The sequence below is a fragment of the Lycorma delicatula genome, chromosome 7 (assembly GCF_047948215.1).
Source record: "Lycorma delicatula isolate Av1 chromosome 7, ASM4794821v1, whole genome shotgun sequence".
Taxonomy (NCBI): Eukaryota; Metazoa; Arthropoda; class Insecta; order Hemiptera; family Fulgoridae; genus Lycorma; species Lycorma delicatula.
In genome coordinates, this window is record NC_134461.1 from 140,467,439 (window position 1) to 140,487,288 (window position 19,850).

General features: G+C 30.7%; 1 protein-coding gene across 7 annotated transcripts in view; it reads right to left on the reverse strand.

Moving 5' to 3' along the window:
- The window catches only part of LOC142327440 (polynucleotide 5'-hydroxyl-kinase NOL9-like), a 45,691-nt gene that overhangs the window by 3,266 nt on the left and 22,575 nt on the right, over positions 1–19,850 (reverse strand). For 6 of the 7 annotated variants that reach the window (XM_075370523.1, XM_075370521.1, XM_075370519.1 and 3 more), the window contains 4 exons: positions 16,233–16,446; positions 10,632–10,774; positions 6,237–6,492; positions 648–749 (listed from right to left, as the gene is read on the reverse strand). In XM_075370523.1, coding sequence (XP_075226638.1) covers positions 648–749; positions 6,237–6,492; positions 10,632–10,774; positions 16,233–16,446 — 715 coding nt within the window. Of the gene's footprint in view, positions 1–647; positions 750–6,205; positions 6,493–10,631; positions 10,775–16,232; positions 16,447–19,850 lie in introns of all 7 variants that reach the window. The other variant, XM_075370524.1, reaches the window with a different exon arrangement.

Below are 19,850 nucleotides of genomic sequence, written 5' to 3' on the forward strand. Positions count from 1 at the left end.
CATTCTCATATTTCAGAAAGCATCATCTAAGTAATATTCATCTTTACATTATCTATTCTTTTTCTTACTATATCAAAACTCAATATAAAAAATAATAGACATTCCAGGCATTCCTGAGTGTTGGCTCATGCTTGACAGCACTCTTTAAGCAGGTAAAATATACACACACTGCATACTTTAGATTGATTGCTTCCTTTTCTAATATTTATAAAAGATAATGTCCGGTAATTTATATTTAAATGAATAAAACTAAGATACTTAAAAGATACCTAAGATAATTCTTTAAAAAATAAAAATAAATAATAATACTTTTTGCTATTCTTCTAGATATTTACTTTATGAAGTTATTGTCAAATCGCTAAGGTCATTAGCCGCCATAAAATAGTAACAGCATGCAATGAACTGCACCTAAAATCATTTTAGGTCATTATACAGAAGCCAGTTCATTAAATATAGCTTTTAATATCTTTACTTATTTCACACACATCATAAACCATGATGTACTACCTGAGAATTCAGGTATTTTACAACCATGATGTTGTAAGGATATGCAGTTTACATCTCATGCAGGATCTCCACAATTTAGTTATTGGTCTTCAAAAATGTCTTAAATAATTTAAACATTAGATGACAAAAAGTTTACTTACCTGTAAGGTTCAACATAAAAAATATCCTTCACTTTAGAATTTAACATTTGTCCAAAATATGAAAGTATCATTATATTCCTTAAGCTGGGTGCAGAGAGACCCCTATATTAAGAAAATAATAAACAAATAGAAAATAAGATAAACTAAGCAAATTAACATTCAATGCATGAAACAATTGACCTAGACTATGAATCTCCTATCTCCTGTAATTTAGATATATTTTACTTGTTATCATGTTAGTAACAAAGAAATCTTTGGTTACTTAAATCTAAGATAAATTTACCTTTATGTTTTCAGTTAATGGTTTTTTTTTTTTTTTAAATCAGAATTATTTAATCACCGTCAACAATTTTACAAATATATCTCATTAAAAAAATAATTATAACATTTGTCTTTGATAGTTAAGGCAAATGCACTTTGCTCAGATTAACAGAAATGTTAAGTTCCTAAAATTACTGCATAATGGATTTTAAAATAAATTGTGCTGTTAGGCCAGATAAAATAATAAGCAGTTCTGCATATAAATCTTGCTCATTTAGTAAACTGAAATTGATTTGAATAATAAAGATAAGAAAAAAATTAAGTGGAATAAAAAGGGTTCTGCAGTGATAAAAATTAATCTTACTGCTATCTTTTCAACATCATAAGCACTATTTCCAAAGAAAATAGGCATCATCAACTAATGACTGTGTTGAGCAGGTGCTTGAATCATATCTTCATGCTTTTTTATATATTTAAAAAGGATTTTTTATTTAAAGAATTTATTTAACACAAAATATATTCTATGCTGCCTAAACTCCACCTGGTTTGTCCAGCAGATAAAACCAGGCCTCATACTAGCCCTAAGTTTTTAACTACAAAACATTTTCAGAAATGAAAACAATTTAGTTATCTTTCCAGCTACTTCTTAAATTGATTCACACTCTAACCGTATAATACTTTTTTCTTTCGTGGGACTTAGGCAAATCAGATGGTTCAATAAATCTTCAATTAAACACCTTACCATCTTATGACTGTAACACCTTAGAACGATATTTCCTGAAATTTGCAGACATCATACTTTATAGAAATAAAGATCACCAGTCAATTTTGTTTTTTATAAGACTATGGGCTCAACTGCTATGGTCATTAGCCCAACTGGAAATTTGTAGCGTATGAAAAATTCCATGGCTAATCTGATTTCAAACCCAGGATCTCCAGATTAAAGGCCGAGATGCTACCACTCCGTCACACAGAACAGCATTCTAATTCTTATAGGCCGGTCTAGTACATTTTCAGAAAGGATTAATTGGTTTAGTTCCTCTCAGAATGTTTTAAGAAGTCAGCATTGTACTGAGATGTCTATGAATGATATTATCAATCAGATGATGACTCGTTGAATGTTTAAAAAAATATAGCTGTAGTGTTCGGTTATGTCTATAGATGATTTATTATTCACAAGTCGTCAAAAGCTTGTGAATACGCTAATCATGAGCAAACACTGAATTTGTTTTTAACCTATTACCCTATACTATTTATCTAGTCATAAAAGCAACCTTTGCTATTAGGGTTTGTATAAATTATTATTAGAATAAAAAAGCCTTGTTATCTTCAAAATACCAAATAGTCATTCAGTTTACTGCAAAGATATATCCTTTCCAAATTTCTAAATGTTATTGCTTTGCAAGATATACTTACAGGATTAAAAATAAATAAATTAACTTAATGCTAAAAAGTTTCACACAGAATCATAAATTGTTTTTCTTCACTAAAATATTAAAATTATCTACGTAGCACATTCACTTTGAAAGTTTTGAAGTAATTCATATAAAAAAAAATATGTGAAATATGAATTTTGTCTTATGCATACCTACAAAACCACTAAACTGTAAGATCAGCTTCAGTCAAGTCAATGCAGAGTGAAACTGCTTCTAGGGCTTGAAATAAGGATAAAAAGTTCATACAAACATACGACAGAAAATGCTTTGTTACTGACTTATGGCTAGTGAAAAATTTCACCCAGATTTTAGTTCCCAGTGAAATACTGAATTTTTAAGGCGTTATAAAAGGACTAAATTTGATGGGGTCTTAAATTTCTTGACCTGAAAAATTTAATAAAACAGGTTCCAGGACTGTATTTTTCATGGTTTTCATGATATCCAACGTAAATCATAAAACTTTAGTACTGAAAAACGTTTCTTTTTTAAAAAAAAGTTCATGCACACAAATATTTTTCCTTATTTCAAACTCTAGAATCAGTTCTCAAATGATTTCCCTCTTCTCCTGAATCAAAATTTATAATGTATTAAAATTAAAAATATAACATGCAAAATTAAATTATATATGAAACTTCCAGAAAATTTGAGGTCAATGAGTTTTAAACTTTTAAAAGATATGTGGTATATATGAGATATACTATTACGCGAAGCATATTAAAGTGTAAATGAATTTTAAATAATGCAAAGCATTGTTTCTAAATGTTAATATTTTTGATATATCTGATGTGTACATATATATATATTGGTTGGTTATATTATATATTTGGCTATATATATTATATATAGTTGTTTTTTTTATTTCAAAACATAAGTTACTTTCTGAACAGCCCTCTTGGGTGTATATATATATATATACAAAACCAATTAAAAAAAAAGAAATTTTATTATATACATTTGAAAGGGACAATCGTAAACTACTTTTCTACATAGTTGCCATTTAAATTGAGGCACTTATCAGAACAATGCACAAGCTTTTCAATTCCTTCTCAATAGAAATCTGCCACCTTAGATTTTTGACACCCATCTTGCACAAAAATTGTGATAACCAAGCTTCCCCGATACAATTCATGCAGTAAACTTTGTGAAATTTGTAGGAAGTGAAGAGAGTTCTGCGATCATAATGCGGCAATTTTCACAAATTTTATTGTTGATTTTCATCATCAGTTCATCAGTCACAAGGTTAGGCCGACCACTGCGGTCGTCATCATAAACATTGGTGCGGCCATTTTTAACTGAATGCATCACTGCCTCACTCCCCCTTCACTCATTATTCCATCTCCATACACCTTGCAAAGTTGATGTATTTCAATTGGTTTGAGGTTTTTTGCCAGTAAAATCCTCCTAATCACTGAACTGCGTCTGCAACTCAGAACTCGCGGGATTTTCTATTATAGCGCACATTACAATAATTCACAACGAACAAAGTAGAAAAATCACAAACCACACAATATGACAGCTTGATGCACACTGGATGTAAAAACATTTTGACGCCAAGATGGCGGCTCTATCCCCATCTATATGCTAGGCACCAACACAAGTTACTTTCTAGACAGCCCTCGTATAAATAGTTATAGTATTTACTGCATGGATCTCATTTATACATACTTTTTATTATGTTTTTGTTGTGCTATATATGGTGTGGAACTATTTTACAAAAGCAATTAATATAATGTGTAGAAATGCAGAAAATAAATTAATTAAATTTTGAAAATGCATTACCATACACATTTACTTTTAAATGTCAGTCTTATAAGAAAAGTCCTTTATTTCGTAGTCAATTTTTTTAAAGTTTAATAATACAAAAAGGAACAATAAAAAAATATTTGTATTATTATTTTAATAAATACCTAAATTAATGACATACCGGTTGATTCAAAAACGACTTCAAATTTTAAAGGCATATAAAAATTTATTGAGATAACTTACAGATTTGGTTGAAGTCTCATTCCTAAAAAAACACAAAGTTTGTCACTCAACATTCACTTTGGTTCTACATGGTTTCCATTTGTAATGCGACATACATCCCAACTGAAGTCAATTTTATTCCAGACTGTAGCCAGCAAGTCGGGCGTTACCTCTGCAGTTGCAGCATTAATTCAGTCTTAGTTCAACAAGATCAGCAACCAAAGGTGGTACATAAACCTAATCTTTAATGAAACCCCACAAAAAAACTCTAGTGAGGTCAAATCTGGGGAGCGAGGTGGCCATGCAATTGGACTTTCAGGACCAATCCACCAAACTAGGAATCGAGTACCAAGAAAATTTCAGACTTCTATACAGTAGTGAGGTGGTAATTCCATCTTGCTGATGGAATTACCATCCGTCCATCTTGGTCATCATTATCTAACTGAGGAATTAGAAAATTTTGAAGCATGTCCAGATAAACGATACAACTTACAGTTGCCTCAAAAAACACTGATCTTAGTCCCATCACAAATGCACTGCAAAGTTTCATGAGGGTTTCTGCTACCCCATATTCCATAATTATGGATGTTCACCTAGCCACTGATGTGAAACATTGACTCATCACTAAAAATTACATTGTCTAAAAATGTGTTGTTGTCTGCAATTCCATCCATCATTTTCAACCAAAACTGCAGCCAACCAACTTTATCATCATCTGTAATGTGTTGAACCGTGGTTAGTTTGTATGGCTTCAAGTGCAATCATTTACATAAAATGCGCCAAACAGTAGTTTGTAGAATGCCACTCACGTGATAAGTGTTGAGTTGATTTCTTCAGATTACATGCAAAGTGTTCGAGTTGTCCCACAGCAGCTTCAGGAACGCACGGGCATCCCGGTGATTTTGTATGTTTAACAGAACAACCTGTCTCAATGAAGGTTTGATGCCAAGAGTAAATATTGTAAGCTTACTAGAAAGCTTGCTACCCTACTCTCTATGAAAATTACTTTGAACTGCAGTTGCTGACTGCAAATCATGAAACCAAAACACACAGTGAGAACATTCCACACCAGTAAATGTATCCATTTTTAACAATACTGGTGGCATACTTCAAAACTAATAAACTATATAAATCAAAACTTTGTGTTTTGCTACAAAATGAGACCTCAACTGAATTTGTAAGTTATCTAAATAAATTTTCATATGCTTTTAAATTTGAGAAATCCTTTTTGAATCGTCCAGTACTTTGGTCACAGGATAACTTAGTGACACTGTCTCAAGTTCAAACTAGACAAAATTAAATAGGTGCCAAAGCCAATTAAGATGTAGTATATTTTTAATATTAATAAATTAGTAAAACTTGCATGAAATTAAAGCTAACTGAAATAAATATAATATAATAAAACATATCAACAATTTACTTAAATTTTCTTTTAACATTTTTTAAGCTAATTAAAATCACTAGCAAAAGACAATCTTAATCTCTCAGCTGTATCGACTAATATTATATTTAATATTGTATTTCCCCTTTATTTCATTTATCATATTTTGTAGCCAGTGTACTGATTAGCAAGCTGGTCTTGGGTTTGATTCTCAGCCAAGATCAGACATTTTTACATCAATTATTTCATCCAACATATCTTGCTATTAAAATAGATGTAGAAACACGTTTGTAGTCGTAATACAGTTAAAAAATTATAAATTACTTCAAAAAATGATTTCTCATTTCACTAATATTTGTCTGCATGTACTGGTGATTTCCACAATTGTTGCTGAAAAAATATTTTGTAAAAAAATAGTTTTCTTATAACATTGTAGTCAGAGAACCATTCTTACTTATAAATGTGAGTTTAAAAATATATTAATCAAGGCTTCAACAATTAAACGATATAATTACATTTTTTAAATCCTTCATTTCTTAAACGTACCAAGTCTGTGCTTGCTGTTTCTTTTTATTCTTTTTATAAAACCCTATATTTTCTACAGCTGATGGTATAGGTAATAATTCATAATTGAGAACTTTTGGGTCATGTTCACTCCTGCAGAGATTTAAAATGTTATCTTCAACAAACTCAGGATCTAATAAAGCAGGAAAGTTACGAGCTTTATGTTGTGACTCAATCTGTACAAGAACAGTCGGTGATACTTTTTTAATCATACTTGACACAATAAGAACACCCATCCCTGTAAAAATAAATAATTCAAATTTATTTGAAAACAAAATCATAGCAATACAATTTTATATATCATTACTAATTGATGTACTTCCAAGTAACTATAAGTCTAATTTTACATAAACTAGAAGTTTTTTAACCAAGAAAATATAAATTTAAACTAAACTGATAAAAATGTAAAATAATAAACTGTTTCACAATGGCCCAAGACAAAAATGTATAATTATGCAGCCAGATGTTAATAGTTCATTAACACCTGAAATGTCTCAGACAGTAACATCTTTGAAAATAAAACAAAATGAAATGCAATATAATGTGCATGGAATGACAATTTAGTATCTATATATAATCATCTGATATATAAGGCTGCTTTTCTCATTTTACAGTACTTTTATCATGGCTCAACCAATCTCATTATCAACTTTTTACATTTATCCTTTACTTTTTCTATTTATTATCATTATTATTGATATTTCATTTTCACTTCCATTGCTATTTTTAACAAATTAATGCAGTGTAGGACCCTGTGAGTGTGCCTCCTAGGAGGAACATGTTAACACTAAATGGGGGGCGTGAGCATATCGAAAAGAAAATATTATTAAAAAAATGTATTAATTTACTGAAAGGAAAGCAAAACAAAATACAGCTGACATAATAAAATACACATTTACACTGACATAATGCACTTATAAATAGGATTGTATCAGTACTGCAAAATGTACTTAATAATTAATTTATCAATACTAAATTAAAAACAAGTTTAATAATTATTAATGACTCCCTTGGGCCTGCCTAGCAGAACAAAGTTTTTCAAATGATAGTTTAATATTAGAAATAAACATTCTAAGTTCTTTTTCTACATTTAGCTGAGATCTATATTTTGTCTTCAAAGCAGCAATAGCAGAAAATCCAGTTTTGCAAAGGTAGGTTTTGAAAATGGTAATAGTATATGAAACGCTCTTGTTTTCAGTGCAGAAAACTCATCATCCACCCCTGCTAAATATTCAAAGAGCAATTTATTATTAAATTATCTTTTGTTTTTCCACTTACCATGAAGTCTATGAAGATTTCTTTTTCGGCAGTTGAGCACCTTTCAGGAGTATTTAGAAATGGATCCCTAACCCACTTGTAACTTGCTATCAAGGTATCGTCAGCAAGAAAATCCTTTTTAAAATTCTTTGCCAGCATGGCTACATGATTTTCAACAGTTACAAAAACAACTTTCACATGCTGTTCTTCATCCTTGTAAGTTTTAACACATTCATCCACATCTGTAAACATTTCTAAGGTGTTTACTTTAAATTCAAATTTTTTACAAAAAGCATTAATTTTATCACTCGTATCCAACATTATTGTACTTGCTGCTTGGAGTTAAATTCAAAGTATTTAATTTCTTGAATATGTCACCCAAGTAGCTGAATTCCATCACAAATAAACCACCTTGAAATCTCTCGGCTTCTGGTCAGTTTTCCTCTTCTAGAAAAATGATGATTTCATCTCTTTAATTCATAAACACATTGCAAGAATTTTCCATGTGACAATCATCTTGCCTCACAATAAAATAATATCGCTAAATGTACTACACCCATATCTTTACAAAGTGCAGAAAAGATTCTTGATTTTAGGAGTTTCATTTTTATATAATTTACTATGGTTACAACCAATGTTAACACAATATTCAGACCAGGGCTCATTTCTTTGGAAGCCAAAGCTTCTCTGTGGATCATGCAATGTATCCAGATACACTGTGGAGATTTTTATTTCACAAGTGCTTGTATACCTTGGAATCTTCCAGACATTGAATAAGTACCATTGGTGCATATTCTGACGCAATTTTTTCACTCAATGTTTGCCTTGTGTATAAAATCATTTAAGATAGCAAATTAGCAAATAAAGCGAGTGCTGTTGCTTTGAGTTCTATTGGTTTGCAGAAGAGTAGTTCTACTGCTGACATGCCATCACAAAATTGAACATGGGCAATGAGACAAGCATATTTATTGCTTTGCCTTATCAAGCTGAATTGAAAACAATTTGTCACACAACTTTCCAAAAAGCTGATGTTGTACATCTTCAGGTATATCACCAATTCAACAGGCAGCAGTATCATTTGATAGAGGTATGAACTGCAATTGTTTGGCAAAATTATAAACATAATTTCTACAATCTCAACTGCAGCTGGAAAAATAAGCTCTTCATCAATAGCATGAGGCTTTTTACATCTGGCTATTTTATATGAAACTGTGGCAAATAAAGCTTTCATTCACAAAGTTTTTTTTTTTTAAATGTTGTTTGCTTTTCATACAAATTTAATTTTAATTCAAAGAATTCTCAGGGTTTGTTAACTTACTCACTATGAAGTGTTTCCAAATGTTGTTTAAGTTATTTTAAGTTTCATGCTGTCTGCTGCCAAAATTTTTGAGCAAATTATACACAGGAGCCTTCTTCTTCACTTACTTCATTAATGGTAAACCCAAAATTTAAGTGTTCTTGGGAGTGTTTCTTAATTTTATTTTCAGAACCATACTCATCTGTGTACGTTTTGATGCTTCACTATCATCTAATGCTCGCTTCTGCCCACTTAAAAATGTATAAATGTATTGTTGTGAATATTTCATATCATGAATAGCAATTAACATGCAAATTACAACATACACATTGATGATAAGATTTGATAGCAATAGAAGGACTCAACTGAGACTGGCTGGAATTGAACAAGATGCAGCATTTATACACATTTGTGCAGACGTTCAAGAATGTTCGAGACAAACTGGAACAGTTTCTCTCGAACATTCTTGAAGTTCCTTCTGCGAGAAGTTCCTTCTCGCAAAACTGCAAGAATGTTTGATATGGTGGAAATAAGACAGAGAGCAATATAGAGGCATCAATTTTGGTTTTGTCAATGCGGTGGATCGGTGTTACCAAATATCAATAAATTTACTTATTCTTGAAAGTTTGTAATTAAGGTTGTAGTGTATTTTTAGCTTCAAAATACATTATTATTGTACGAGAGGGGGGCACAATGAAAATTATGATTAAGAATTAGGTTGTAAATACTGAAAGGTTGAGAAACGTTGAATTAATGACCAATCTAAAAGATTTTCTTACAAATTTTTACAACAAAGGTAAAGAAATTTTCTTTCACAGAAATCTTTACCCAGTCAATAAAATTAAATATAAAAACTTTTCTGCATCTTTGTTTAATGAGTACAAATACGTAGTTAAATAATTTCCATTAGTTCTTTCTATACTGTTATTTTATATTTTCAAATGATTTTTTTATTATAAAAATTGTTCTTTTAAAGTCGAAATGAACTTTAATTACATTTATTATAATTTTTTATAATTAGTTGTACATTTGCCCCTGCTCTGATGAAGATTTTACCACAATCACTTATGACCCACATAGGCAAATTCAGACCAGATCCTTTTTATCCACGGAGTAGAGCATTACATTCAACTGGAATAAAATATTTATTTACTTCTGGAAATAGCAGCATCACTTTGTCCTCAAATCCAAAGCATCAATAACAATATTTATTAAATGAGTGGACCAATTTAAAAAACTTCACAGGTCTGAAGCCAAACTCATCAATTTCATATCTGTGTCCAGAAAATTAACCTCAGTTGTCCAGTACAGACAACTATCTTGAAAAAGTTTGAAAGAATTGCTAATAAAGCAATGTTCCTATATTTTTCTTGATTTAAGAAGCATTTTTTTTAGAAATAGGAATAAATGTGAACATTATAAAGGGTTTGAGGCATGAATCCCTTAATCAAGTTATCAATAATAGCAACTTGTGGCTTAAACGGTTAGAAGTACATATCTTAGAATGACATCATGCTGTACAAAGCAATTAGGCTGGAAACTGATCATAACTTCACAAGAGCAAAAACCAAATATCAGAATGAGTAGTTTGTACATATCAAATCTTGATTATATGAGATTCAGTCCTTCTCATAATCAAATCTTGACTATTTGAGATTCAGTCCTTCTCATAAATCACTGCAAGTTAAGCAAAGCTGAAGGTAAAGTAATTTGTTCATGTATCCTAGTGATTGTACAAATCATAAATAATAATAATAATAATAATATAAACTGTATACAGTAATAAAATTAAGGTTATAGATACTGTTGTTAATTGATATTACCTTTATTATATCCAATAGTATTAATAAACCAAGGGATATTTTTCAATTCCTCCTGGGAGTTACAATAATCAATCACATTTTGAATACAAATAAAATAAAACTTCAGATTATGGATAACATCAACGCTGCCGTAAAAGAAAGATCTGAAACAAAAATATAAACATTATAAAAAAACTTCTAAATTAGACAATGAAATAAAGAAAAAAACACAACTTCATTTCACATACCTAATAGAAACAGGATGTGTATACAAAGAAATTAACTACAACATGCAAATTTTACATAAGCATAAGTTGTAAAATTAATATACTAATCTGAACACATGTTACACTGGTTACCTAGCCATCTTCAATGCCACTTGCAGCATCAATTAGGATAAGACTAGATCATTGCCAAAAATAAATTATGAAAGAATATTTACAGCTACTACAAAAGTGAGTCTCAATTTTAAACATTTTTATTTTTTTAATATTAAAAAAATAACCATCAAAAAATAATCTAGAAGTGTATATTGGATGTATTAAACTGTAAAGCAGTTATATAAACTATGTAATTTTTTCATTTTATAATTTTATTTTATGTTTTCTACCAATGTAGAGATGATTCAGTTTATTTTTATAGAATACTATTATTATATAAATGTCCACAACATTTACATTTTTTGATAAATTAATAATAATAATAATAATAATAATAGATTCTAGATTTGAATCCTAGTCACGTTGGGCAGTTTTCACACACTACAAAACACATCTCTGATCACATAAAAACGTTAAGTTGACAAAGTGTAAATCAGCTTATTGTCACAAATACAATAAAAAATGTAATATCACACAAAAAAATACTGTAATAATACAAATCATAATAAAAATAATATATTACATATTCAGTCCAATCTTTGTCTTCCTCTACTGCTTTCACTCTTTACTCATCCCTCTATTATAAAAATTAACTAAACCTTAAAATCTTCTTAATACATTGCTATTTCATCGTCTTAAAGGATTTCGCCAGAAATTTCTCTTCTCTTCTATTTATTTAAGACTTCTTCATTTCATTTTATACTTTATTAACCACCCTTCTAATTTTCAACATCCTCCTAAAACACTGTTCAAAATTCTACGTCAAGTTCTGTGTCAAAGTTGTCTGAAACATTTTGAGCCTAACATAAGAAGACATTTTTTCTGTCAAATATGGTTTTATTTTTCAACAAAGTCTCCTTTTAAGTCGATACACTTTTTCCAGCGATGCTCTAACCTCTTTAACCCCTCCAAATAGTAGCTGGTGTCTATCTGCAAAACAGACATTTATATATGCGATAACCTCCTTGTCCGATGAAAATCTTTTTTCCTCCAAGCAAAACTTTAAGGTTAGGAAGCAAATAAAAGTCGCTCGGGGCCAGATCTGGTGAATACAGTGATTGATCAACTAATTCAAAGTGCAATTCATGAATTTTAACCGTGACAACCATCAAAGTGTGGGCAGGCACATTGTCCTGATGGAAAAGCACTTTCTTCTTCTACAAATGTGGTCACTTTTTTGTAATTTCTGCCTTCAGCTTTCAAGTAATGATGTGTAATACTGTATCATTAGTGTTTTAACTTTTTGAAGATAATCGATAACCAAAATTCCGTTACTATCCTCAAAAACATTCGGCATCACCTTCCCGGCCGATGGAACAGTCTTTGCTTTTTTCAAAGCAGATTCACCCTTTGCAGTCTGTTTTGACTGTTGTTTCATCACAGGAGTGTAGTGATGGATCCACGTTTCATCTACGGTTATGAATTGAAGCAAAAAATCTGACTCATTCTGCTTAAACTGTTCCAGCAGGGCCTTGGAAATGTTCATTCAAATGCGTTGTTGGTTCAAAATGAGCAAATGTGGCATGCAACACGCGGATAGCTTACACATATCCAATTCTTCAGTTAATATATGACAAACATCTTCATTTGATTTGCCCAAAGCCTCTGCTATCTCTCTAACCTTAATTTGTCGGTCATCCAGTACGATTTGGTGAACTTTTTCGATATCGTTAGTGGTTGCAGTTTTTGGCTGTCCCAAATGCTCATCAACCAAGCTGATACGACCATGTTTAAATTCAGCTGCTCATCTTTTCACAGTGACAAATAATAGGACAGAGTCCCCATAAACAGCGTTCAACTTGGTTTTAACTTGCAAAGGCGTACTGCCTTCAAATGCAAGTATTTAATCACGGCATGATGTAAATACTTATAAATTAATAAAATTTTACATTTTCATACCATTCAAACAATAATCTAATTTCATTTAACTGACAATTACATAACGTATACACACACACACACATATATTTAGCTCGCTTATTTTTACCCATCTCTGTAATAAAAATTGTAGTTCAGTATTGTTAGTGTGAAACACTCTTATACAAAATCTATATCAAAAATGCTTTTACTAGTCACACCTGAGGAGGATGATCAAGGACTTTTATAGATAGCAGTATGTTGTACCACTGCTATCTAAGTACAACCCATTGGGGTGGTTCTAATGGTGAATTTGTCATCGCAAATTAGCTGATTTTGAAGTCGAGAGTTCTAAGGTTCATATCCTAGTAAATCACTAGTAAATCACCTGGAAATATTTTTATGTTACACTGCTGAGCTAGATTTCAGAATGGAATGGCGGAAGATTTTGGAGTGACAACATGTAAAAGTAGTAACAATGTTATGGGTCATATTCTTGAAAAAGCTTATAACTCAATTTATTTTCCCAGTAGAGCACAACAAATAAATAATGCAAAGTTACTATGGCAAATGTACTATCATTTACAAACTTTTGATGCATTAGATTGCACCCACATAAAAATAAAAAAAAACCATCAATGTTTGGGGACAAATAGGGGACAAATATATTAATTCCACCAGCATAAACTTTCAGGTGACGTGTGATGAGGAAAAGTTTACAAGCATTAGCACCGAGTGGCAGGGCTCTGTTTGAGAATACAGACGAGTGATATTCAGGACATTATCTCTCAATGTGACGCCACTGCTTATTTGCTAGGCAACTCTGGCAACAATATATCTCCATGGATGATCACGCCATTCAAGACACCTGAAGGCAACATTAAATATTGATTTAACAGCAAACAAGCTAAAGAAACAGTCATAATAGAAAGAGTGTTTGGTCAGCTCAAACAGTTTCCCAATCCTTGGTAACTGCATGCAAATATCACTAGAAAAGGTACCAAAACTAACAATGAGCTTCACTGTGCTTCACAATATTGCCAAACATCTTAGACTTATTTCATTTCGAGGACGTGGAAGAAGGTAGAGAGGAATATGAGTTCACCAAAGAAAAAGTTGGCGAAGAGATAAGAAAATACAAGAAAATTATGTTGGGAACAGAAACAGTAGTATATGTTACATTTTATTTAATTTGTAATGTTTTATGCTGAATGTTGAACCTAAATTTATTGTTTGGAATACATATTGTATAGCCTCAATTACAGTACAATCTGTTTTTAAAATCATGATTACAGATTTCTACAATACAAAATAATGAGAATAATATAAAAAATTAAAATTATTTTTTGATAGTCAATAACCAGCTAGCTACTTTACTGGTTGGCCTATCAATATCACATCGCAGTTACATTCTTTTCTTCACTTGAACTACAGAGATTTCAATCCCAGTACCTTGGGGATACATACTACATACATCTTCCTTCTTTTTTTCATTAATAACTTTTGGCACTCTTGACATTTTTTTACAACATTGGGTGTTCTGCGAGTAATTTGATGAAAAAATAACTAACTGTCCACAGTGTTCTTATCGTACCCTTCACTTGATGACATATTAAAAAAATCTAATGTAGACATCACATGACTTCCTTGTACGCCTATCAAATTTTATGTACACATTTTTTGTTTCACTTCATTTAAACTTATTTCATTTGAAAGTGAGGTATGATCCTCCAACTCTTTAATAAAGTGAACATTTACACAACTGCTAAAATATTAGTTAACATCAAACATTTATTTAATTATTAATTCTACAACCTTACTTGAAATATTAGGATAGAGTAAGTCCATTTATTACTCTTTAAATAAATGTATGTTTTTAACACTATGTTTTTCTTAAATTATTACAATGTAACCATCAACAAAATGAAAAAAAAAACTATTAATCAGATGTTTCACCAAATATGATGTGGACACCACATGACTTACTTATACACTTATTAAATTACATAAACACATTTTTTTAAAATGAAAAGTACATGAAATTTTATTCCATTAATAACTCCTGATATTTTTTCATATATATATATTTTAATTGTTATTGTTGAATTATAATTTATTGTAAAAATGTTTTACAATCAATATACTTAAATTAAAAAAAAAATAAGTTAAAAAAAGTAGATGAAGTCTGATTTGAACTGATGTGTCTTCCCCTTATAAGATGCAAATATTTCATTAATTAAAATTTCATTTGGCTATAACTCTGGAACTAATGAAAATATGTACCACTTATGATACATCATTGAAAAGCTTTCAATAAGGGCTAATATTACTGAAGTTTAGAAAAAGGTTTTTTGAATTTTGGGGTTTTTTGGATATTTTTGGTTCAGTCAACTGGATTCAAAAGGCGTGTACAACTAGATGTTGTAACAGTCCTAAATCCAAAACTTCAATATCCTACGGCTAATCGTGTTTTAGTTATACAAGATACATACATACAGATGTCACGCCGAATGGATATTTCCATTGAAATCTGAAAAATATCTAGATGTAGTGTTGATTATTCACTTCAATTTGACTTAAAGTTATCACTACACTCTAGATTTTACTATGAAGTTGCTATGTTATATATAACTCACCCTTCATTTACATTCATAAACATCATCTTCATTTATCCTCTAAAAAGTAATACCTTAGGGTGGTTCCAGAGACAAACAGAAAAAGAGAGTCCTTAGAAGTACAAAACCTTCTAACCCTACTTCCACAACAATTATTCCTAATGCAAAACAAAAAAAAAACTCACCCTTTCACTTTTTCAGATGTGCTCCAACATTTGCCTAAGTTGTTTAGTAAATAGTGAATAATTTGAACTACTTATAAATATAACCAATACAAACAGTAAAATATTTGAATTTTTAAACTGTCGCAAATTAAGTTTCCTAGAGTAAAAACATTATTATATAAAAATATTAAAGATTAATTTTTAATATAATAAAACTTTCAGTAGTAAGAAACCGTTAACAGAGTTTACTTCATTTGAAAATTTTCCCCTTCTACACAGGTCTGTGTCTGCACATATTCATTTTTAAATGTTTTGTACATATTCTCACTCATTCTTACTTTATTGAATTGGAATTCATGTAACTTTCTTTTGTTTTAGGTTAAAAAAACAATCCCCAAATCTATACAAAATTATACATAATTTAATTATTGATTTGTGGCAGAAAGTACAGTTTTATATTCTTGAAGGATGTCATATGAGAAAGGAACAATGGTGAAAATATTAACAGAAATATTTTTAAAAACCAATTTTCAACAATAGTTCTGAAAAAAATTATTTTGTTTCATGGGTTTTATTAATAGCAAAAGAAAAATTATTTTAACTAACCTTAATGGATTTGAAATATGAGTAAAATTAGGTCCCAAAAGAGGTGTATTAATAAGAAATGCAGATACACATCCAGGAACTGTGAATTCTGACTGTCCTGGATCAAAATTTATCACCAAAACTTTATCCCAAGATGACAAACTACGATTAACAAGATATCGAAGCAATGTAGATTTTCCTACACCACTACCACCACAAAAAATAGTCCTGGATCCTAGAATAACAAAGAATTGAACAATAACAAAAGAATATATGAATGACAAAAAATACATGTACATCACAAATTATATTATCATGATATTACTAACTTGCACATTTCTATTATAGTGAACAATAAACCCACAATGTCTACTGGAAACTTCTGAAAAGCATACAGTACAGGAGCCAGAGAAAAATATCATTGTTAGGAGATATTTAGATCAAATATTTCAAGTTTGTTTTAATTTTATGACCCCCAAAAAATAAAAAGAATATATAATGAATATTTCACAACCCCCAACCACAACCCAATAAAACTTAATTAAAACTATTTTAGCTGCACTAATAGCAACAGGTATGAACACGCATGTATGAAGTACAAAAACTAAGCAATTTACAGGTTCCAACTTGATATGTACGTGCTCCTTGTAATTTAGTCTGCTTGCATAATATTCACTATTAAGACATTATATTCAAACATGCATGTGATACACGTTTGAACACATCATGCTCACAGCAGTATAGAAAAGGCATAAGGGATTGCAGAATGTCCGTTTAGTTTCGAATGCAAAGCAAGTATCTGGTGCCTTAAAGTTTTTAAAAGTGTAGTTTCATTTAAAATAATTTTAGTTTCAGTGTTGTCAAACAGTGTAACTTTTTTTCAATTAAATTCTTATGCAAAATGGATAGATAATTTTTGAAAAAATGAAGTAAGCCATCTACATCCATTGAATTGCCTGGTAAAAAGGCAAGATTGTACAATGAAAGTTATTTAAATTGCGGTTTTACCACATTCAATCGAAAGCCACACTGTGGCTTTCAAGTCCTCTCCAATGTAAGAATGAAGCTATCAAAATTAATTCGACACTTTGAAACTAAACAACTGGATCATAAAAGCAACCTGTTCACATTTTTTTAAAGATTACATACTTTGAGAAATTGGCAAGCTTCTATTTGTAAATCAAGCTATACTGATATAAGTACACTTGAAGCATCTTATCTTACCTCATAGCATTAACTATGGCTAATATGTCTAAACCCCATAAAATCGCAGCAAACCTCATACTGCCTGCTGCAACTGATATGGTCAGTATTTTAATAGGCATCAAAGAAGCAAAAGAATTGAAAAAATGTGTCATTTCTAATGAAACAGTATCAAGGAGAGTCGTTGACATGGCTGCCAATGTTCATGATCAGATAATTCAGCAAGTAAGTTCAAGTGAATTTTTTAGTATTCAGTTTGATGAATCAACAGATATAGCAGACATTTCTCAGTTCTTATGTTTTGTGAGATATGAATGCGATAAGGACAGATCAATCAAAGAAAATATGTTGTTTTGCAAATCAATAATACCTGGTCAGGACAATGTTTTTTGATGTTTTTTTTTTTTTTTATGAAAGTACTAAAAACTATAACATAGATTGGACAAAATGTATTGCAGAATGTAGTGGTGGTGCCAAGGTGCTAAAAGGAAAGAACTGAATTTCTGAAAAAATGAAAAGCTCTGTCTTATACCAAGGGTGGAATGGACACCACAGTGCTTCTTTCACAGACATGCTCTTACCACAAAAAAATTCTGAAAAATCTCAAAATCAACTTAGTAAAGCTGTAAAAATGGTTAATTTTATTAATAGCTGACTGTTACAGAATAGGCTGCTTGCTGAACTATGCGATGAAATGAGCGAAAAGAAAATATTTCTTTTTTTCCATATAGGTCAGATGGTTATCACAGGGGAAAGTGTTAACCGGTTATTGAAATAGCAAGATGAGTTAATATTTTTCCAGGATAAACGAATGCCATTCTCAATTCTGTTACAGAATAACAAGTATATGCTCCTGTTAAGTTACATAACTAACAGCAAACTTAACCCAACATATGTATTTTTGAATTTAAAACGACTTGGATGTGAATTTACAAGTGCCTGATCAAAATATTTTATTAATCACAGACAAAGTTCATGCTTTCATCAAGAAGCTTGATATCTGGATTATTTGCCTTCAAAGAAAACATTTTGATATTTTTTCACTCACTTCCAATTATACTGAGAAAAGTTTGGATGAATAAGACACACATTCACCACAGTTTGGTTAGCATGAATATGTACTTGTGCGAGCAAAAAATTCAGTCTGCAGAGTATTTACCAAAAGATAAAAATCACTTCTCAAAGAGATGGGTATTGAATTCATTTACTGCTAAGTTACCAGTTGAGATTCATAACCAGCCCATTAAAATATCTACTGATAAAACATTGCAACTACAATTCAGATGTTGTGAAGATTTAGATACATTTTAGCTTACTTGTCGAAGTGAATATGGAAATTTAGTCAAAGAAGCACTGAAAATATTAATCTCTTCCACCACATCTTACCTCTGCAAAAAGGATTTTTCATCTATGGTTGCACTAAAAACTAACTATAGGAATGACTTTTATAACTTGAAAACAATTTGCTTTTGTGTGTTTCTAACATTGATCAATGTATGGGGAAACTTTATAATAAATGATTTTTTTTCCCATAAAATGATTTCATTATTGTTTTTTTTTCTGAATTTTTACAGGCATCGACTGCTAAGGTCATTAGCCCTCGTCACATTCTTTAAAAGAAATTATTATCTCCATCAGGATCGTCATATGTAAGGGTGTAAAGGGCCCTTACATTTTATTTAAAAACACAAACTTCACAATAAACATTAAGACAAAAGACAAGGACAATCACAAACACTTATGGGGTGTAAAGGGCCCCGATATTAAAATTTGAGATAAGGTTCTCAAAAGACCATGAAATTAAAATTTCAACTTATCAATACCAATTCTTTCTTTATATATATAAAAAACTACCCCTTAGAGATTCTTTTATCACAACTTTAAACTTTCATTTTATAGACTTTTAAGAAGTCCACTGGCGTGTAAAAATGCAACTATATTTTCTTCATTTCCATTATCCCAGATCAGCACTAATATTATTTCTAAGACGGAACCTCTTTCTGAGGTCCTCATATATGGTACACTCTTCTATTAGATGCTTGATTGTCAGTGTTTTATTACAAACACCGCACATTGGTCTCACTTCGCTGGTTAACATATATAAATTTGTTAATCGCGTGTGACCGATTCTAAGTCTGGTCACTGCTACTTGTTCACGGCGAGTCAACTAAGTCGCTTTTCCATTTATAAGGAGAAGTTTTTACTGAGTTTAATTTTGTATTTAAACTCCTCCATTCAGCATTCCACTTGTTTTTTACTATGTTTGTTAGACGGTTTTTAACATCTGCCACTCTTACAGGATGCATCCAAATCATGCATCCAATACAGGATGCATGAAATCGCAGACGAAGCTGCCAGAAAGGCAACAGTCTGCGATTTCATTACCTGTAATACCAGCATGCCCCGGAGTCCATACAAATACGCATCGTAGAACGT